General features: G+C 41.8%; 1 protein-coding gene across 2 annotated transcripts; it reads right to left on the bottom strand.

Annotated features, from left to right (window-relative positions):
* Positions 1–1,298: 1,298 nt before the first annotated feature.
* Positions 1,299–22,402, bottom strand: LOC108497383 (cytochrome P450 4V2). Of its 2 annotated transcripts, XM_017815034.1 has the most exons (12): positions 22,134–22,402; positions 21,776–21,892; positions 15,129–15,241; positions 14,040–14,125; positions 12,347–12,537; positions 11,858–11,927; positions 10,626–10,752; positions 7,688–7,879; positions 5,908–6,010; positions 5,430–5,564; positions 5,082–5,261; positions 1,299–3,409 (listed from the first exon to the last, which is right to left on the bottom strand). In XM_017815034.1, exons 1-12 carry the CDS (start codon positions 22,138–22,140, stop codon positions 3,234–3,236), a joined length of 1,497 nt encoding a protein of 498 aa, XP_017670523.1. In that variant the 5' UTR covers positions 22,141–22,402; the 3' UTR covers positions 1,299–3,233. The 2 variants fall into 2 exon arrangements, with proteins under 2 accessions (XP_017670523.1, XP_017670456.1); XM_017814967.1 differs by lacking the exons at positions 21,776–21,892; positions 22,134–22,402 and adding an exon at positions 17,508–17,824.
* Between the last annotated feature and the right edge of the window lie 866 nt (positions 22,403–23,268).

Below are 23,268 nucleotides of genomic sequence, written 5' to 3'. Positions count from 1 at the left end.
CCATATTTTCTTATTATTACATCATTTTCTTGAGGTACTCCCTTGACGAACACAGATATATACTTCAACTATGTATACTGTGCTCTTAACATCATTTCAAGTTCTCATTCCTCCTTTTCAATACTCCACAGAAATTATCCTGTCTACATCTTCCAAGTAATTTTACTGTCGGCCTTTCCACACTCCTGTTTTTGTTGCTAAGTTCAACAAAGACTGTCTTCAGTTTGCCAGAAAGCAGAAAAAACACAAGCCTGTTTGCAGATGTATGAAATGTAAATACAACAAGTAGTCAAACTTAATTTCTAGCTTATCTGAATCACTTGTTTTGATTTCTATTATTCTTTTTAATAGGTGTTAAAAGCCAAAAAAAAAAATCTTTCAAATCTGAGAAAAAAAAAAAGAAAAAAAAGGTGTTTTGTTTCACAGTGAAACTGCTTAAGTAATGGCTCTTCCTTTCTCCCCACTCTTTTTTCGTCTTTTCTTTTAAATCAAATATGGAAAAGACAGATATATATACTCAACTCAAAAAGTATCAAGATCAAAACATTCCACCCAACTATGACCCTTTTGAGCATCCTGATGATTGAAATCACTTCTCCATGATTTAAGGGCCAGCAAGGTCTCCAACTCCTCCTTACAGAAGAAGAACTGTCTCAAATAAAGTCTTCATACTCTCTCATGTATCAATTTGCTTTGCCCTGACAGGTTTGTAGGAGAGGACTCAACTGTTTTCAGTAAGCAGCTTTCATTTTTATGTGCTCTATTCTGTTTTACGTGTGCAACACTGAGAGTGCTAGAAGTCTTTACTGAAAAACACATCGATAGTTTAGTCCTGTGACACGAAATGTTTTGAGACTAAGATGTCTGTACAGCTCTGACCTTTAACTCAGAAAAGCAGATTTTTATATTGGTCACAGGGTGGACAGGTATCATGGGAACACAGTTCTGGAAAAGTACACCACACCATTGCCAGGCAACACCACTGAAGCCTTCCTGTATAGTCACAAATATGCAACTCTTTTCTCATCCAAAAAGTGATGATAATTTTTCACACCCCTGGAAAAATTTTCACCTTTACTTCAAATTACGAAGTTTTCATCGCCATGAAAGTAATCACAAAACCTACCACTTATCAGAATATTTATAAAAAAAACAAGCTGAACTTACAACTTTTTGTATTGTTCAACTTGTATTAGTGTTCAGTTAAAAAAATTATTTTGCCTTTGTGTGTGTGTGTGTACATGTCTGCATGCATTTCACTTGGTGGCACAAAAGGATTAGAACTTTTCTCCAAGGACTTAATTTCTTCACTTTTTATTTCTCATCTAGGCTTTCCAGGTCAGATATTGGGCAGTTATTACAGTTCATTACTATCTTATTAAAACACAAGCAAACAAACAAAAACCCCAAAAAACTCCAACTCCATACTTTTGGAAAGATAAGGTATACAGTTCAAATAAACAGAAAAAACAGAGCAGATTGATGATAAATTGAGTGTTTTAGCTCAATTTAGAGCTAAAACACATGGCAAAATTATCTGTTTGCAGCAGTGTACTAAAATCTACATATGAAGTTTTGTCTTTTACAGCATGAGGATTAAATTCAGGAAGGCAGGTGGATGTTTACAAAGCACCATTAGTCCACCTCTTGCGTGAGTCCAAACATGCAGCTTTCAGACACCAAAAAGCAGTTTGTGTCAAGCTGGCTGGAAACTTCTAGTTCCTCTGAGGCATCTGCAGGAGCTCTCAAGCAGAACCTCCCAAGATGTTACACAGGGTTTATTGTCAGTGTTCTCCATAACAGCTGTAAACCATTAACCAGAAACACTCATATGCTCCGTTTCTGCTATCCCAGTAGAAAGTTCAGTAGCTTCAGTATTTTTCCTCAGTATTTATTTCCTTAGGAGCCTCAGACTGCTTTAAAACCAAATTTCACAACTGAAGATGAGAGGTCACCGCCATTTCAGAGCAGCTTCAAACACAAAGATTACAGGATTAAATCAGTGCTTATCTTGGCAAAGATACTATGTGCATCACTAAATAGGGATTTTCCACTTCAGCAACATGGGCCAGTATTTCAGCCCATGCACTTTTAATAATGAGTTTCTCATTACAGTTTTATCTAGTTTTTGTCTCAATTGTTTTCTTGTTCACATCAGAAATCATAATAAATTATAATTTACTTGAGATCTCATTATATGAGAAGAGTATGATGCAAAAACAAAGTGCAAGAAAAAATATTGGCCAGAATAGCTAGAAGTAAAAAAAATTATCTTATGGAAGGAATTTCTATAATTTGGTCTATCTTACAAACTGTTTCTACAAAATAGATCCCACAGAAGAAAAGGAAGTCTTGAAAGTCTTCATCTTTAAGGACATAGTTTAGGAAAACATGAGGTACCTCTCCAGGTTTCAACTACATACCAAAAGTCCTGAGAAAACATATCTTGGATGCAAATCTTGTATACCTTGAAAGCTCACACTGCTGAGTACTAGAAAGTATGAAATAATTCCTTAAGAAAACACATGTCATATGAACATATGAAGGTAGTCTCAAAAGTTATCTCATTATAAAGAAAACAATGTTTACATTCAGCCCCGGAAACTTAAGTTCTTGTTATTATACAGAAATGAAACCTATTTGAAAAAGAAGGTTGAAGAATGCAGCCATATTACCATTGCTACATGACTTTTTTTTTTCTTAAGGGCAAAATTTTTTTTCTTAAGGGCAAAATCACAAACTCTTTGTCAAGATCTGTAATTTCATTTATGTAAACTCAACAATTAAAAACTTTCTTTTTATAAGATCTTGTCTGAGAGGAAGAATTATCACTTGTACCTTTCCAAACCAAAGAAACCTGAAAACTCTACAAATATTTGAGACTATCAATTACCTGGCAAATGCTATGGCATGTAACCAGATCACTTAAATCACAGGCATTGCTGTTGTTACTACCATAACTTAAGGTTTTGTGGCACTGTTGCAATAGAATAGTTTCATCTGAGCAGATAAGGCATTAAAAGTTAATATTTAAAGACTTGCAGTTCAAAGATTAACATGAAGTTCACAAGCACTAGAAAAGTAGAGCAATTTAGGACTATTACATCATCTTTAATGAAACAGTAACAACCAGTTTTAACAAACTGCTGGACTGACATCAAAATATCTGATTTTAAAACATTTCAGCCTAAATAGCTTGAAAATGTTTGGAAGTAAACCCATTGAAATGGGTTTCATTCTGATCCAGCATTTGGTCTCCTCTTCAGCTTAATCCAGATGCCATTATTTGGACGAAGAATCAATTCTCCAGCCATACGAAGCTCTTCTGGCTTTTGACATGACTCCACCCAAAAGCGCCGCAGGATGAGGGCTAGAAGAGTTTTCTCCTCCATTTGCGCAAAGCGCTGACCTACAAGTTACAGGGCAGGAAGAAAAGTTATTGTAAGGTTGCATCAATGGCTGCTGCACTTGGATGTTCACCGTGATACTCCCAGGAACAGGAGAGAGCAAGGACTGTGCATCTGCCTTGAGAACAGAACTAGCCTTAGGCCAAAATCGAGTTTACATGGATACTAACAATACTAGCACTTTTCTCAGCATGAAAACTCTGGCCTTCCTGGGACAATCCACATTGTGTCTTCCTTCCCATAGTACACAGAATTCAAACAGCAAAGCAGAAACAGTCAACACTTTTTATGGAACTTCTACAAAACACAGCCTTGTCATATCTCTTGGATGGACTAGGCAGGGGGAACGGATGGCAGACCAGAGCAGAAGATGCCATACAGGGACTGTGGAGAGTGAAAAATCTCATTGGTCCATATATGTGGAGAGGAGCAAAGGAGGTATGACTGCAATGGAATGACAGATAGATCTTCCTTCAGAGATCATTAAACCTCACACTGACGATTTGGTAGCACAGACGGCAAAGTTCAATTTACACTTCAGAGAAAGGTGAAGAAGGAAAGGGGAGAACAGAGAAACATGAGGGAAATCAAACCAAGTGCCACAATCCTGGCAGTTCACACAAACTAAACTGAAAAATGGGCACAGGACACAAAGCCAGGGCTCAAAACTTTTTCTGTTCTCCCCTCTGTATAATATGCTTAGACAGATGTCCATACACATGAACATAGTGATGCATTTCTGCAATGATATTAATGAACCATCTCTCCTGCACATGTTCCTTCACACTCAGGAACTAGCTAGACATGTTAGATTAGATTAGATTTCTCTTTGGAACATGGAAAGACCTAGTTTACTGTTCTTATGGGAAGGACACCTACTACCAATGAGACAAATCAAAACAAATCAACACCATCCCCCCCCCAAAAGAAATCAAACCAAACCAACAAAATCAAAAACCTAGAAGTTATATTTCCTGTTCTTGTAAATGGCATGACATTTTCTGGATATTCCCCGCCTGCAGTTAAAATCAGTGCAGGGAACAGTCTTTTCATGTGTTCTACAATAAAACTAACAATGCCTCTATTCTGAGCACAGATGAACGCCAAGCATCTCAGTGGCATCAGAAGAGCTAACAAGTTCTGGGATGACAGTGAAAAGACCAAATCAACTACAGTGTCAGAAAAGAGGGAAAAAATACATCAGTTGCAGACTGCATGTCTGGGACACTCAGTTCAGATCATGAGAGAGACAGAGGAGATGTTTCCAGAGCAAAACAGGTGCAGGGCATTTGTCTTCTCTCACTCTGTCCTGCTAACACTGAGAATCAGAAATTTGGAAGGAATCCTGTCCTAACACAAGAGCCAAATAACATACTGCCAGGCTGCACAGGCAGTGAGGAGGAAACATCAGCGTGATAGACACTGGTCTCTAGGAAGAAACAAATGTGGCAGCTCAAGAAGAAACCTGGGAAGAAACAAATGTGGCAGCTCAAGCACTAGGCTTCCAGGGCCCACAGCGCCCAGAATTCAGGGGCTGGGTGTGGCAGGGGCAGGAAGGACAGTACACAATTAGCAGGCATATCAAGACTTAAATTTATGATACACTCGTTGCTGCCTCAGTTACCACACCAAAAGCCAAACTGTCACATTACAAAGACTTCTTCAGACACCTACCAATGCAGTTCCTGGGACCAGCTGAGAAGGGCACGTAAGCATATGGGTGCCTTCCCTTAGAATTTTCAGAGAAGAATCTTTCAGGCCTGAACTCCTCTGGGTCCGGGAAGATCTCCGGGTCTCTGTGCAGGGCATAAGTTAAAACAAGAACAGTTGTGCCTTTTGGTATCTGATACCCACCTAAAGAGAAAAGGGAAAGGAAGAAAAAGGGTCAAAACAACAGCAAATAAGTGACTTTCTATACACAACAGCACAGTAAAAAACAAAACAATGCTGCCATTTACTTGGGAAACATCTCCAATGAGGACATGCTAACAGGACAGAAAGTGGCAAACACAGCTTACTTACTAATACAGCAGTCCTCTCTCAAGGTACGGCCAAACATGGGAACTGAAGGGAAGAGCCGAAGGGCTTCTTTCACAACACACTCAAGGTATCGAAGCTGTTTCAAGTCGTCTGTTGTAACAGGACGCTCAGTGTTGTCTGTCCAAAAACAAACAGGGGAACGAGCAAGATCAAAACTCCCCATTTCTGGCTAAACAAACTCACCCTAGATCCCTCCAGGAATTCCTATCATGCACCAAGACTACATACAAGAACCTGTTACACATATATTGAACATGCATATCTTGCCCCCAAGATGTAAGGTTGGTTGAACACCCCTACAGATCTTCCCACACACGTCCCAATCACTTCTAGCTGCTGAAAGCTCCAAAAGGGCCAGAAGGCATGCTCCTAACTCCCCTTCTGTATCTCAGCTTCCAACACATCTCCACTCACAAATGCATCAACTACCACCAAGTTGAAGGGGGGAATGGAAACTTACCAAACACCTCGTCCAATTCTTTGTGAACCTTCTTCTGAACTTCAGGATTATGTCCAAGCAAGTATAGGACCCAGTTCATAGCAGCTGCTGTTGTATCATGGCCCTAGAGGTTCAGATTTACAAAGACATTCACTTCAACTCTATTCCTGTGCACCAGTGGGCTTTGCAAATACTTAGGTATGCAGGTAATATGGAAAGCGACACTTATTAGTCCCATGACCACGAGAAAAACAAGAATCAAGAGTGAAACACTCTATTCAACACACTAATTATCAAGGTATAAGATGACCCACAATTCTGTCAGGTGCTGAAAACTGACCAAAAGGGAAAAGTATTGAAATAACACAAGCAAAATCTCTCCTGATTCTCAGCTGTGTGAAGTATCAGTCTCTACACAATGAAACAGATGTATTTTCATATTTTTGGTTACTGTCCAGTCAACAACATAACATCTGGGGAGCCAATGACTACTGCAGGAGAGATAAAATGGACACAACCTGTAACCTTTACAAAACTGCCTAAAAATGGTCTAATAAGACACACTACAGTAGCTAAAGGAGAAAATACTTCATGGCTTCCTATGAAAAGGGGATCAACTACTAGTTCTCAGCACTTAGGAAGGCAATGAGAAGTAAGGAAAGGGGAGAGGAAAGGGGAACCAAAGAAGTAAAAAAAGAGAGAAAAAAGGGGAGAACAGAAAAGGGAAAAGTTGACCAAAAACGGATTTCGGTACTGAAAAAGTGCACCTGCAGTGAAGTTCAGGATTCTGATGTAGTACAGAAATAGTAATAATGGGAGGAGAACTTCTCTAGGTTACAATAGCAGTAACATGATTCTATGACATAAGCTCTTCTGAGACAGAATTCAGGTACACCTAATGGAAGCGTGTGGGAAACTTGTGAAAATCTTGTTTAGATCCTTCATTAGACAGAGAACCAGACATGAAGAAGGGCCATGAAAATGAGAGGGTTTGGAGAGAATGGTTTTAAACTAAAAGAGAAGAGATTTAAATTAGATGTTAGGAAGAAATTCTTTACTCACAGAGCAGTGAGGAATATCTTGTCCAGAGAAGTTGTGAATGTCCTGTCTCTCAAGATGCCCAAGGCCAAGTGGGATGGGGCCCTGGGCAACCTAATCTAACAGGTGACATCCTTGACCATGGCAGGAGGGTTGGAATCAGATGATCTTTAAGGTCCCTTCCAACCCAAACCATTCTGTGTAAGATTCTGTGAGAAGACAACACACTAATACACAGCTGACAACAGAACCAGGAAAAGCCAGCATGGCAATGGACAAAACGTGAGGAGAGATGACAAAATGCAAGTCAAAACACCGAAACCATTCAGAGCTCTGTTCAGTGTTAATGAGGTTTGCAACATAAGCCAAGAGTCCACGGTCCGCGTCAGTCATTAAGCTGGTATTACTCACCTGCTTTCATGAGTAGAGCCTGTTCATATAGGTAGGGCCTACCACACATGTATTGCCCAACATTTTGCCAGGGCACATCAACGTTTCTATCCTACCTTTGTAGGGTAGAAAGACTGATATTTCCTCTTAGGCTTCCAGGGCTAAAATAACTCCATACTAAAAGCAAGCTCCTGAATTAAGACAAGAGTCACTACCCTCAAATTCTGAATCTCAGGTTCTGGGAAAAAAACCATCCAAAATAAACAAATAGAACCAACATCAACAACAAAACAAAACAAAAAACAAAACCAGAAAAATCAAACCAAAACAAAACAAAAAAAACCACAAACAAACCTGTGGCTTCCTTGGTTACCTCAAACATGAAAGTATCCACTTCCTCACGAATGTCTCTGTAGCTCAGTTTGTTCCCTTCATCATCTGTTGTACTCAGCAGCATGTCCAGGAATGCTTTTCTCTTTTTGGAGACACTTTCTTCACAGTTGCCATCATTATCATGTTTTTTTTGCTTAGTGTTTTCAAGTTCTGCAGCTTTTTCTGCAATGACCTGAGATTAGAACCATTATATCAGATATCTTGCATTCAGCACAGGCCCATTGTCTACATCATACAGTTTTGTCCCAACTTATCAAAACAACAACATCCATCTATAGCAGTCCACATGATCTACTTAGCATAGCTATCAGCATTAGGTCATGAACTTTGACTGACCTTTTGTGTTAGTAGGTGAAATATGACCAACACCTCTTGTCCCATGCAACAGAATGAACCTTTGTGTGATCAAGAAATAGACAGCAAACTACATAAACAACTTGTTGATCATCAAGAAGTGTAAACATGTCCAGAGTACCTGGAACCAGCCAATCATGAATGTCAACAACGGCAACAGCAAATCAAAAAAATCATCACAATGTCAACAGACTAACCACTAATAAGATCTTCTCTATCCTATCCCGTAAACTAAGGAAAATATCTCACCTCCAACCTTGAGGAACCCAGGAGACTGAAGAGAAGACAAGACATACCACAACCCTGCATCAACGCTACACATAGCATCACTGAACCACTAGATTAAAGCTTCCCGAATTTTCTTCAGTATGAGAGCAATGGTTGAACTTCCCTTTTCTAGGCCCCAGTAACAGATTTCTTGTTGTTACCACCATTGTTGCAACAACAAAACAGAACCCTTCATAAACTGGCATTGCTTTTAAAAACAGAATAATTAAAAAGAAAGGCTGTAGAGCATGCAATTCTGTTCAGAGGAAGCACTGAATGGTAGAAGAAATGCAGTTTCATGCACACACATTGCTTGCCTCACTGAACATGCCTGTATGTCACATATTGAACCATCTTTCACAGAATCACAGAATATGCTGAGTTGGAAGGGACCCATAAGGATCACTGAGTCCAACTCCTGGTTCTGCACAGGCCCGTCCCCAAGAGTCACACCACGTGACTGAGAGTATTGTCCAAATGCTTCTTGAACTCTGTCAGGCCTGGTGCTCTGATCACTTCCCTGGGGAGCCCGTTCCAGTATCCAACCACAATCTAATATCCAACCTAAACCTACCCTGACACGACTTCAGGCCATTCCCTTGGGTCCTGTCCTGTCCTGGTCACCATAAAGAAGAGAACAATACCTACCCCTCCTCTTCCCCTCATAAGGAAGTTGTAGACGGAGGTCTCCCCTCAGTCTCCTCTTCTCCAGGCTGAACAGACCAAGTGACCTCAGCTGCTCCTCACACGGTTTCCCCTCAAGGCCCTTCATCATCTTTGTTGCCCTCCTTTGGACACTCTCTAATAGCTTAATATCTTTCTTATATTGTGGTGCCCAAAACTGCACACAATATTCAAGGTGAGGCCACACCAGTGCAGAGCAGAGCGGGACAATCCCCTCCCTCGACTGGCTGGCGATGCTTTGCCTGATGCCCCCAGGACACGGTTGGCCCTCCTGGCTGCCAGGGCACTGCTGACTCATATTCAACTTGCCATCAACCAGGATCCCCAGGTCCCTTTCCATGGCACTGCTTTCCAGCATCTCATTCCCCAGTCTGTACGAATATCCAGGGTTGCCCCATCCCAGGTGCAGAATCCAGTACTGTCCTTTGTTGAACTTCATATGGTTGGTGATCGCCCAGTCCTCTAATTTGTCAAGGTGACAGGTCACCGGTCTGAAGTTCCCCCATTCGCTATTACCCTCTGTGCTCAATCTGTGAGCCAATTGCTCACTCACCACGAAATGTGTTTATCCAGATGGACATTTTGTCCAGAAGGTCCAGTGAGAGACAGTACTGAAAGCTTTACTGAAATCCAAAAAGATTACATCAACTGGCTTCCCTTGATCAACTAGATGGATTACCTTGTCATAAAAGGAAATCAGGGTTGATAAGTAGGACTTTCCTCTCATGAAGCTGTGCTGGCTCAGTTCTTTCTGTCAGTACCTACACTAGGTGACATTATTATTTACTGTTTCTTTGTCATCTTCTAAGATTTGGCTTTTTATATTCAGCTACAGCATAGGAAGAGAGCAAGTGTTATCTTACGACCTCTTAAGAGCCTCTCTCATGTCTCACTGCTGCAATTCCCAATAAAAGGAAGCAAAACATGATATACTTAAAAAAAACACAATGTGGCTCATTATATGTAATCGAAGTTTGAAAACATCCTCGAAGTAGATTTGGAAGGCAAACATTAGCAAGAGTAGCGTGGGAATTATTTGGTGAGTGAAAGGGCTGTTATTTCCAGTCTAACGTAGTGAGAGAACACTGCATTTTATGCCAAGTCAGTGACGCACGCTTAATGGTTTCTGTGTCAAAGTGTCTTTCTGCTGATGTGGAGACCTGTATCTGTTTGCTTATCTGAGCAGTTCTGCTCTGAATAGGGAAAAATGAATATAGCCTTCAAATTCTGAGGGCTGGATCAAATGGCATCACCATGCAGAGCCCTACGCTTACTGCTCCAAACTTGGCAGTGAGCTCTTGCAGTGCTTCGGATGCTTCTCCTTCTGGGGCAGAACAAGAGTTCAATGAATTCCCGCTGTAAGTCCTGACACTCCCTTGGATTTGTATACTTCCTATTGTTTAAATCTGACAGAACTCCAGAAAGGGAAGTCAACTATTGTCTTCTTTTCGGGGAATTCCTCAGCATCCCAATTGAGAGAGAGCTCTTCTCTTAGTACATGCATATCAAGGAGGCTGAACCTCATCCCATTTGGAAGCTCTCTACTGAGTGCAAGACTTGGCTCCAATTATCATTATAAATAACAAACAAACAAACAAACAAAGAAATTATACTCTATCTGTAAAATTGTGAAGGATTTTGAGGTTCCTCTTGTGCTCTCTTCCTTCCTTGAATAGCATGTATAAAAGATCAGGCCAAAGCCAAGGGCTCTTCTGTCTCTGTTGGATTAGATCACTCATCCTAGGGGCAAAACAATTACATCATGTAACATTTATTGACAAAAAAATAAACTACAACACACTTTCAAAAACCAAAAAAAGTGTTCTATGTACTCTAATGAAGTAGAATTTAACAGATTGTGTGAGTTTAAACTCATTCATCTGAAAGGAAGGCTGTTCACATTTGTTTCCTGATCTCACACCATCTCAAAATTTCTGTTACCTGTCCCAGCATCACCATGTTTTATATCTTTAGGCATTGTTCTCTGAGAAGGAGAGCATATTCTCATTTAGTTGGAATCCTCTTGAAACAGACCTATTAAGTCTGTTTCCAGTTCAGTCCCATGTGACTTCAGTAAGGCACTGGCCATGTCGAAAAGACTACTCATGACAGGCTTCCAAAATATCTGCCCTGAGAACTCAGTCATCTGACATCATTACATTCCTACTTGATTGTCCAGATCCTATATACACCCGACACCATATAAAAGTATTTAAAACAAAGAACATGAGACTTAAGTATCCTTATGCTCAAACACAACTGGAGTACAATTCCAGATACCATATATGCCAGATAACATGTAAAAGAATTTAAAACAAAGAATATGAGACTTCAAGTATGCTCAAACAAACTGGAGTACATTTGGAAGGGCTGATTGTCATTGCTATGCAGCTCTTGAACATGCTTTGGCTGCAGAGACTTCAAGAAGTAGTTACTACATTTAGGCCAACTTCATACACACTTGTGGTACAATTTGGGAAAGGCCAAGGAATCGATGAAAATCAAACTCTAGAAGTCCACCCCTTCTTTTGTAACGTACCTGTAATCAACAAGCACCATTGAAAGCTTGGAGTGAGATCACAGAATCATAGAATCATTTAGGTTGAAAGAAACCTTTTAGATAATTGAGTTCAACTAGTTAACCCTAGTGTTAACTGACTGCTGAATCGTGACCCTAAGTGCCATATCTACAAGTCTTTCAAATACCTCCAGGGTATTTAGTGACTCAGGGTTGGTCTGTTCCAGTACTTTATATCCCTCCATCTCTGCCCCCCTGGCCTTCCCTCCTGACACCAGCAGCATCAACTCCAGCTCTATGCAGTAGCTAAGGAAAATGCCCATTTACCTGTAGATAGCAGAAACATAGTCAGAATTCTTATTCTTCTGAGCACCTACATTCTTGCCCATTGCTGTTTCTAGAAGGAGAAAAATATCAACATTTCACATGTGCAAAGTGAAATGCAAAGTCTGTGTACACAGTAAGTTACTACTGCTCCCAGCTTCTGACTGCCACCACAACATCCCTTTGACAGGTGAATATAAACATCCCTTTCCAGGTGATGAGCTTGCTTTGTGTTTCCATGCCCAGAAATCTTGCTCTTCAACACAACCTCACTTCAAATGCTATCTCTTTCATGCCAATCCCACAAACTCACCTGCTCAGATGCACATAATAAACCCTGGGAGAAAGGATGGCCTTGGGAGGATAGAAATGCATTCACACAATATGCAGGGACGTTTCTCTTCAATCACCTCCTCACACAAACTGGCACAGCTGTACTCATGAGCATCCACATAATTTACAGTCCCACCACAATAAATGAAGAGGACTTACCACAGATGATATCAAGGGCACACAGAGTGATGTCCAGAAAAACATCAAATGGTTCCTTGTCAACATGCTTTTCAAGTTTCTTAACCAAAATACTTCCTTGTTCATTCATAACCTCTAGAAAATCATTCAATATTGCAAAGTGGAAAGTGGGAGTTATCATCTTCCTCCGCGACCGCCACTTGTCTCCAGTGCTGTAAAATTAATGGGGTGAAGGAAGGGTTAAAAACTTCCAAGTCAAAAATAAAAACCTCACCATCACAGGAAGTATGCAGTAAATACTGCAGCCTGGAAGAGGTGGACACTGTAGATGTCTCTTCAAGCTGTTCATAGCACTCCCCAGAAGCAGCAAATGGCAATATTTCTTGCTCCAGATCTCTCAGAAGCAGAAGCCACCATTTCTCTAGCTGCTCTCAACAAACAGAGATGCCAACAAGCCTCCAGGCAATACAGCCTTGTTGGTCAGTGCACAGGCTCAGAGGGACCAAGCAGCTATTCAGCATCAAGGCCTCAACCCACCACAGTGTCTCTCTGAATCACTAGTCACGCTTGCCTTCATCTGCTGACTGCGAAATGAGGATTCCGGAGAACTAGGGCCTCGGGACATTACCAAAATGACTGCCTCAAGGCCTGGTTTCCAAGAATTCCCTTGGAGACAGGCAACCAGTTCCCTCATGCCAGTGAACAAGCAGAGAGCCACAGAGAATGAAAATAACTTCCTGAGGGTTCTTGTTTGCTTTTTCTGAATCACATGTGCCACAGGTACACAGCTCGCACCTCTGCTTACAAGGCAAAACCATCACACCACTACTCCTGTTAACTTGCTATTGGGGCACTCCTCAGGCCAGCTTATCTGCTTGCTGTCTACCAGTGCTGCCCTTAATCAGTAGAGACTGGAACATTTGCCTCCATTATGTTTTTGTAAGCACAAACAAGTCAAAATACCTCTGTAAGTCTATGGGATACAAAATAACAAACAAGGAAGAAGACTTAACAGTGAAGATGTCTGATGCCTATGGACTTAAACTTTCTGCACTTTGTTACTGCTTCCTAACTGGCTTCTTAAGGGCCATGAACAAAATTCAAGATAAAAGGCATTCCTCATTCTCTCACATAAACTTGCACTTCTCACACCACATGATCACAGTTGGCTTTTACATCACCATGGTCCCATCATAAAGCACAAGGAGTTCACCTCTGAGGGCTCCAAACAAGCAGCAAAGCCCATAGAAGAGAAACAAACTAACAGGGGGACCTTGACCTTCTCGCAAAAACTCAAAAGAGGCTCAAAGACACCAAAGCCACTCTACCCTCGCCTTGTTCTCACTCTTGAATATCTGCATCATCCAGAATAAACCTTCCTTTACCCTCCCAAGACTGGAGGACACCAAACCCTTACATCATTGCTCTTCCCTCTCTCCACTCCTGACCTACGCTCTTACCTGAGCTCACTTCTTATGATCCTCCACTTAATGAAGGAAATGAAGGGCAGGATGCAGATACTCTCCAATCCTACCCCAAAGCATCACCAGCCTCACGCCAATCCTACTGGTTTGCAGCATCACCAGCAGAGATAAGCAACGCACACAATCTCTCTGTTCAGAGATATACACAGCATTCCTGCCACCAAGATCTCTTCCTATCATATCCCCTGCGAATTTCAAAAAGACAGGAATGCAACTGCATTTCATTATACCTTGTCAGAAGCCCAGTGCCCAGCCATGGATGCAGGAAGTCGTACAGGTATGATTTTTCTATATGTTTTGAACTGTTCAAAATAACCTGTCAAAAAAATTAATAGCGAGGAAAAAAAAATATCATTTGTTAGATAGAGATTTCTTCACTCTGTCTTCAATAAACACTCCAACAGAGAGAAAACCCTGTCTTCTCAGTTGTAAAGTAAAATATGCAGGTATCCCCAGAAATGCCAACGCAGTAGAAAGAATTCAAAGTTTATTCAGAAGGCCAAAGCACAAGAAACTTACAAATACCTGACAGTGCTATTCAAGCACCAGGCCCCAGGGAAAAAAAAGGCAAGTTCATGCCCTGTACAGCACCTTTTTATCCCCTCCGTTTCTCTCCCACCTTCCCAAGGCCTCCCTGCATGTCTGTTAGAGTTATCGCTCTCCAGCATAGCAGAGAAACAGAGAGAACACAGCTCTCTCTGCAACCCCCTCTGGACCGCAGAAGGGAAGAAAAAAAAAACAACCCTCTTGAGAAGATAATCTGCAGGCTTCTTAAGTGAAAACGAGTTTCTAGCTTTCCCATTGCAAATTCTTCTGAAAGCACAACTATTCCTACACCAGTTCAAGGACAATCACTGGCAGTAGCAAAACTAATGACTACATTTTATGGCACCATGACAGACCCACCAAGTTCTAATGCAGAAGTCAGTCAGAGACAAGCACTGAAATCTGTATTTCATAATGTTCCATCGTTATTTCAGTGGTCCCACCTTCCCTGCTGTCTGCTTATCTGTTCTGATCTTGGGAGCAGAAGTTTTCACACATGTGAAAAAAAAAAGCTAAAGGAGATGCTTCTTCGTATAAAACATATTGTGTTGGTGCTTTCATTTGCTGGCCATCTTCAGTATCCCCCCCTTCCAGTTCTCCCCCCTCCCCACCCAGACTAGGCTTTTTTACATTCTTTTGCTTTAAACCTTTCTTTAGAACTGGGTCAGAGGACAACTCCAAGGAAAATCAGCCCAAGACCTTTTTAACAAAAACTAACAGGAGGGACACTACTCTGCATGACAGTAGAATAGGCAGGAGACCAGCACACTCACCTCCACACTGTCAGGGTGATACAGAACTACGACAGGCAATGGTCCTAGCCAAAGATTGAACAATGACCACTTCCTGAATTCTTCAGAATAAATTTTTAGTTGATTAAAAAAACCTAGAATAAGAAGGTAGATTAGAATTTATCAAAAAGGGGGGGTTATTAAATAAGACTTTAGAAAAACTTTTACACCATATGCCCTGCAATTTTGATTTTGTTGAAGCTTTATGATCAAGCAGCACATTTTGCACCTGTGGATTTTACAATTCAGATGTCCTAATCTCTAAGGGCACAGACTCATAAGATCATTTATGCCACAGAACACCTGAGAGATACCACTTCTGTCCAGCTGCCAATTGGACTTCATACCAGCGAGTTCAGCAATTCAGCCAATCCTCCTCCCACATTATTATACACTCATCCAATCCATATATTGTCAGTTTAGTTATACAGAAAGCATGGGAGATAGCTGGATCTGTGAGCAAGGGAGGAGCAGTAGATGGTGTTTAGTTTGATTCAAAAAGGTCTCTGATGCTATCTCATCGCAGACAGCATTCAGGTTCATTCTGCAATACTACATGTGGTGGCCATTATCAGGATATTCAAAGAATACCCTTTCAGAAGCGAGCTTAAACAATAAAAGACACCCTATCAAGCCTCTGCAGAGTTGAAAACTCAAAGGTCCCCAATCAGAGGAAAAAAAAAAGAAAAATAATCATTTCCTAATCAATGCACAAATACACCCTTCCCTAGTCTGAGTTCTAATGACACCTCATCCAACAGGTTTAAGAGTGTCAGATTATTTTGCTATTTTTAAAATATTTTTCCTAGCATTGCCATGATTTAAATATCATGTTTTCCAGCATTTGTCTACCAATACCAACAAACCAAATCACCATCATATGAAAAGCCCTTCTTTTTTCTGCTATAAAACTTTACCATTTTTTAAAAAAGCTCTCTCTTTTTCATTGTCACATTTTAAATGGAAAGTATTATAAATCACAAACTTCACTCATTTTTACATAAATAAACAAGAACAAAGACACTAATTTAACTAAAGCATGGAGGTTATGTGACTTCTGCTAACAAATGAGATTAAAGACTCCAAAGAACATCAGGGTCTCTAGCAAACTGCTTTCTGGAGATAGAAACAATGCTCTGTTTTGTTCTGGTTTTTAAAGAAAATTTAAAAAGAAGAGGGGGGGAAAAAAAAAGAAAAAAATAAAAGAAGAAGATTCATCTCTCAGTCAGGGTCGTATAAACATCCTGACTATGATCCTCCTACTGCTTCCCCAAAGCCAGCTTCCTGGAAAGCTGCTTGCCCTCACATCCACCAAAGATCTCTCATATCTGTATTTAGATGTGGGGTTCAATGCAGGGGAAAGATATGACAGTGTACCCTTGTGAACTGAGGCACCATGTCTCGGCATGGGTCAGCACTGAGCAATTTGTGTTCCAATGCTGTATTCGTCCTTGACTTTACCATGCTTGCATAGTCTCTCTTCTGGCAGCATACCAGGCAGCACAGCCAGGAACACATGTGCACAGAGCAGAACCAGCATAGAGAGGCATCACAAACACACACAGAAGCATCTGGGCCACTGACAGCACAGCCATCAATGCTTTCACACCACAAACTCCTTAAGAAATATGCTCCTGTTAAAAAAAACAGGTACCAAATGGAAAGGGAACATCTAGCACATTAGTGCTCTCTCAAGTACCTGGCAAAAAAGAAGGTCCCATTAATGAGTGCAAGAACAGAAAGGTTTGCTTTTGAGGGATGTACTGTAAATACTCAGCAAGTTCTTTTGCATCTAACACATGTAAGTCACAGCTAATTCTGTGATTGCTGAAAGTGACCCAGCAACTCAGCATGATAAAGTCCCTTTCACATGCTTACTTGAGGGAAGAGAATTGTTTAAAGTTTTGTTTGGATCACAGCTAGCAGTCACGAGAACACAGTGCTCTGCTTTGTGAAATACCACTTCCTGCAAGAGCCCTCAGTATGCCTCCCTGTTGGAAAAACACATCTGACAGCATTCATCCTCCACCCTACCAACAACTGTAACCATCTGAGTCCAGCAGCAGCATCTGGAAGCTGCTGTCAGACTGAATTTCCAGTTAATCTCTGACTGATAATAATGCTACATTTATGTAGTTCCTCTCATTTCCCCTTCACTGCCCACTCCTCACACAGTTCCCCTCTGCAGATTGCCCACAGCCCCAGACAGACCTAAATGCATCAGCACACCTTTGATCTCCCATTCCCCTTCCCCAGCCAGCCACAGCTCAAACACACAAGCACCTCACCAGCACTGGCTCCTCCAGCAAACCCCACAGCGCAGGGATCTCACAGCCGGGCTACAGCGTGAGTTGGCCTTACCTTCTCCACTCCGTTCTAAGAGTAGAGCATTTCCCAGCACAGGATAGCAGGGGCTGATACCCGGGATTGACTTCATCATCCACCATCGCCTCCAGTAACTCATCAGGGAGGGCAGGGAGCATAAAGCCACAACTGTCAACAACAGAGTGATGACCCCAGCCCCCAAGGGCAGCAGCTGGAGTCTTCCTGAGGATCCTTGCATAACCTCCATCATCACCTCTCAGCCTCCTGCTGCAAGCCTTGATCCCTGCTGCGGAACTGGCACTGCCTGTACCCGCCAGTGCCGTTGCACCAAGGTGAGTGTGTGGGGAATTTGGCCAGGAGAGCAGGAGGCGGAGCTGTCACAAAGACCACAGGCGCAGCTTCTTGCCAGGGAAATAAACAGATTTAAAAAACACGCACATGGAGCGACTGCCTGTAAGCATTTCCTAATGGCAGAGAAGTTTGAGGGAACAGTGCTCCTTCCCTGCCCTCACTTCACTCCTCTGACTCAAATGAAAAGTGAGAAAGTTCTTTGCAGGCCCATGCAATACCTCAGCAGGAAACGACATAAAGCACTGCCAAGAGAAAACACACATTTTTGATGATTTGGGAAGGATGAGTTTTCTCAGTATCATCTTTCTCCATCTGTTTTCAGGTGCTCAGAGAACACTATTTTGCCATACAGAACTGAACTGCTCCAGTGCTGTCCAACACTATGACTGAAGGGTGAGATGGGGAATATCTTTAAGCTTCAGTTGGGTTGATGGTTTCAGGGAGTTACCCAAACCAGATCCCATATAGACCCATGATCAAGAGCAGCACTGCAAAGCACACTGATGCTTCTCAGCTCAAATGGCCTTTACTGACGTCACTGTTGAATGCTCAGGCATAGGCTAAAGGGTGCCAATAACACAACTGACAGTACCAGCATCTGTGCCACAACTTGCAAAGTGCTCGCACAGAGGCGGTACCATATCCACCATACACACTGCTGCTGCTCCTGCCTCAGGAGGACCCAGGGTCTCTTCTCACTGCTGCAGGGCTACTGAGTATCTGTGCCTCAAAGCAAGCGCTCAGAAACTTTGTGGTAAAACAGAAGTTTGGTAAAGAGGCAGCATAGCTCACAGCCAATTCACAAAACTTCACCCTCTGAATACAGCACAAAAACTACTTATAGTCACAGTCACACTCAGACTATTTGCTTTGTGCCAAAAATGATTGCACTGACTGCACCAGCATTTTAGTAAATAAACAAACAGCATAAACACAACAACTAAGACATAAAACACAAACAGAAGACTCAGAATATCAGAAATTAAATAAGATTTTGATGACCCTTGGCAGCAGAAGAGATTAAATTTTGGTACTTTGTTCCTGCAATCTCCCAGCAAAAACTTTATCATAAATGCTGACTGTTGTGTCTTTATGCACAGTAAACAGCTGGAAATGAACTTTGCTACTCTTGCTGTTGTTTGTAATGCTTTGTGACAGAGAGCAGTAGATACATACCCTGTCTTGCCAACACACAAGGCAAGCTACACAGCCATCAGTTCCCTCTTTTGTCCAGGTGACATCCTAGGAAGGAAGTAAGGATGCAGGATGAAGAGGCTCAACTTTTGTCTTTTAACATGGAGATCAGTTGAGTAATTATGCTCTCATCTTTAGAAAAAACCTCGCAGTTTGAAGGGGCTAACTGTGATTCTGAGTCAAAAATCCGTGTTTCTAACTCCTGATAACTCCTTCTGCAGGGGAAAAAAATAAATAAAAGAGAAACAGTGAAACAGCAGGGAGAAGGCAAAAAGCCACAGGGAAAGCAAAATCCTGCCAGCAGCTGGCAATGGTGATGCTGCTAACAAAAGGTAGCAGCAACACTGGAATGAGACGTAAAAGAAAGAAGAAATGAGAGTTTTGGCATCTTCGAGGCCTAATTATGTCACTGAGACCTGCAAACCTTGGAAGATGTCCCATAGGAGAGGAGTTTCAGAGAGCTATTTGCTCAGTGTTGGATTTCTGTGAGCACTCCACTGGTTAGTGAATCTTTGCTTTCATAAATGCACACAAAAGTGCAAACCTGCTTTTATTCAGCCTCTTACCTAAGTGGAAGCCTATCTGCCCATGTTGACAGAAGGTATGCATCCTGTTAGGCAGCTGTGTAAGCCCAGAAGCACAAATGACAACACAGGTTTCTGCTGGTCCCTAGAACGCAGCCTGGATTCTTCAATAAAGAAAGCAATAAAATCATCATTGACAACAAGAAAAACAAAAACCCAAAGCAAAGCAAAGCTAAAATGAGTCTTATGCAACAGAAGAAAAAAAGAGAAGTACACTACTCATTCTGAAAAAAAAAGAGAAGTACACTACTCATTCTGAAAAACTGTTTTTTTCTTAAGAAAGGTTTTTCTTAGTAAGACCTTCTCTCTTTCTCAACATACACCATCACAACATGATTAACCTTCATATAGAAATCTACTCTAAAAAAGCCCAGGCTATTTGTAGCCCCCAACAGTCATCACCTACACAAAAAAATGTAACACAGCATGTCTCCATTTCAAAATATATCATCAGTGCTGGACAACTCAGAGATCTCCCCCAGTCCTCAGAGAAGCATTTTAGGGCCTGATGTTAAATTTCATGTCACTGTAGCCTAAAAATCTACAGCTTCAAATCCTTCTGTGGATCCTTTCTCACAGAGGTAGAGGAGATGAACAGCATTTGAGAAACAGAGACCACAGCTATGTTTTTCAGAGACAGACTGATTGCTGTGATGCCCACCTCCACCAAGCATACCTTGCTTGGTTTCTGCAACCTGGTGTTCACTGTACAGCAACAACTACTCTGTTCTGTAGCCATTATATTGGGATCCTTCGCTTGAGACATTTTGCATGAATGAATTATCCCCAACAGAATACAAAAGTTTGCCTCCTCTCTGAGAAACCAAAATCTTCCCTACAAGGATAATGACATGTCTTACAACAAAGCAGACCATCATTGGTCCCCCCAGAACACAGCCTACTGTTGTAAAGCAATTCTGATAAGGTATCAACGATGTTGCCATAATTAATAGACAATAAGCCTAAGTAGCTACCAAAGCACCACACCTATATTTACGCATCCACGTGCCAAGGAAAATGCACACTGCCAAGTTGGATGATCATAACTCATGCAAGGTCACAAGTGGAGATTCCACTCGCTGTTTTGTTGTTTGTCTAGATCCTACAGGGCCTCCTCCTTGCTAAACTCCAGCAAGTTTAAACAAAGCATTTAGCAGCATGCTACACATTACATGAAGTAAGCTAGAGGTCATGGAGAATGAATAAATGGGGCAGGTTAAGATTGGGAAAAACTTGTGATGTGAGTCACAGAAACACACAGCACTAAAAATCTGCTACCTGCATTCCTTCGATAAAGAAGATTTGGTGTCAACATTTTCTCTAGGAAATCCCTTGTCCACATTTGATGTGCCTGCCTATAACAGAGTCACGGCTGTACAGCCTGTTAGAAGCTGTGGTAGGTTAGCCTAGTCCAGCAGCCAGACACCCATCCATTCACTCCCAATCCTCAACAGGATGCAAAATCTCATGGGTCAAGATAAAGACTGGAAGATTGCTTATTAGTTACCATCATGAGCAAAACAGACTCAACTTGGTAAATTTTATTTAATTTCTGGACAATTAAATGTAGGAAGTTAGAAACAAAGACAAAAATTCCTCTCTGCTGCTCCCTCCTCACCCTTTTCTCCTGCTCCAGCATAGGTCCCCTCCATGGGCTGCAGGTCTTGTGGATAAACCTGCTCCAGCATGCTCCACAGGCTGCTGAGGAATCACTGCTCTGGTGCCTGGAATACTTCCTCCTCCTCCTTCACTGACCTTGGTGTTTGCACTGCTGCTTTACTATCTTTCCCCTTCCCATCCTCCTCTGCCTGTTCAGCATTTTTTTGTACACTTTTATAAATACATTTTCACAGAGATGTCACTGGTTTGGCTGCTGGGCTCAGCTGTGGCCTGCAGCGGGTCCATCACAGAACCAGCAGGAACCGTGTGTGTTCTCTTCTCAGGTCTTTTCTCACAGAGGCCATCCCAGCAGCAGCCCCGCTGCTGATACCTTGACACCTACACTCAGCTGAAAAGCCTACCATGAAACCATTGCAAGACTGAAGGGGAAATGGGAGTGAAAATTCCTCCACATCACCCCCTAGTGAGACAAGAAACGTCAGTACAAAGTCATGGATGCATGCAAACTATCAACAACATTACATATTTGGAAAGCATACAGGTGCTCATCCTTACGATTTGCGGGGAAGAATCGCTCAGGCCTGAACTCCTCCACGTCACAGAAGATCTTGGGGTTTCTGTGTATGGCATGAATTATGATCTGAATATTCGTGCCATTCAATACTTGATATCCTTCAAAGGAAAAAAGCAAAAGGGAGAAGGGTCAAAACAACAGCAAATTAGTGACTATCTATAACTGCTTCACTATAAAAAAGAGAAAAACCCTACCCTTTACTTGGTAAACTTTCTCAGTACTCTCTCATGCACCTTCTAGCACCCATCCCAGCTACTTTTATCTACTTAAAGCATCTTGAATGGCCACATGGCATATCCCATTTCTTCAATCTTGGCAAAGGAGGAATGGAAATCTTACCAAACATCTCATCCAGTTCTCTTTGAACCTTCTTTTGGGCTTCAGGATTATGCCCAAGTAATTGGGCATTGCAGGGTGTGCAGAGATGCAGTTAGAAAAACAAAAGCTCAGCTCAAATTGAAATTAGTCAGAGATGTCGAAACCTAGAAGAACAGAATCTTCAGATACTATCATGGCCTCAGAGCACAACTAAGTACCATGCAGACACCTCACTCCAATGGCATGGAGAGGAGTATCAGAACAAAGATAAAACCATCAGTTAAGAACAGTTTAATGATTGAAATACAGTAAAATAAAAATAGGAAAAGGAGAGGAATAAAACCCAAGAAACACAAGTGATGCATAATACAATCACTCACCACCTGTTGATCGATCAATCCCCAGTCTGCCCCTGAGCAGCGATGGGCCCCTCCCAGCCAACTCCCACTATTTCATATACTGTGCACGTCATTCTGTGGTACGGAAAATCCCTTTGGGCAGTCAGGGTTAGCTGTCCTGGTCATGCTCCCTCACAGTTTCTTGTGGATCTCCTCACTGGCAGAGCATGGGACACTGAAATGTCCTTGATGTAGGACAAACACAACTTAGCAACAACCAAAACATCAGTGTTATAAACATTATTCGCATACCAAATTCAAAATATAGCACTGTGCCAGCTACTAGGAAGAAAATACACTCTATGCCAGTTGAAACCAGGACAGGTATGTAAACAACAAGCAGAGACAGACAAAATATTTGCCTGCTGTTGAACAGGAGAGATGAATTAGTCACCATCAAGGCTGAAAAGGCAGATGTACTTTCTTCACCTATGTCCTTTCCAGCACCAGGCCTTAGGAACAAAAATCCTGGCTGATGCAAATGCAGACCCACCATGGGTGAAGGAGGGGTTGGTATGTGAACTATTAAAGGAGCTTGACCCCTACAGATTGATGGGCTCTGACAGTACCCAACAACGGTGTTAAGAGAGCTGACTGACATGGTGCAAGGCCACTCTCCATAATCTTCGAGAAGTTGGGGAGTTCGGGAGACATCTGAGAAGACTAAAAGGCAGCTAATGTCAATCCCATCTACAAGAAAGGTTGAAAGGAGGATGCAGAAAATGGCAGGTCCATCGGTCTTACTCTGGTCCCTGGCA

This window comes from Lepidothrix coronata, unplaced genomic scaffold (genome assembly GCF_001604755.1).
Source record: "Lepidothrix coronata isolate B3197 unplaced genomic scaffold, Lepidothrix_coronata-1.0 Scaffold0, whole genome shotgun sequence".
Lineage (NCBI taxonomy): Eukaryota > Metazoa > Chordata > Aves > Passeriformes > Pipridae > Lepidothrix > Lepidothrix coronata.
The sequence above is the reverse complement of the archived record's forward strand: the minus strand, read 5'-3'. Positions and strand labels throughout refer to the sequence as shown.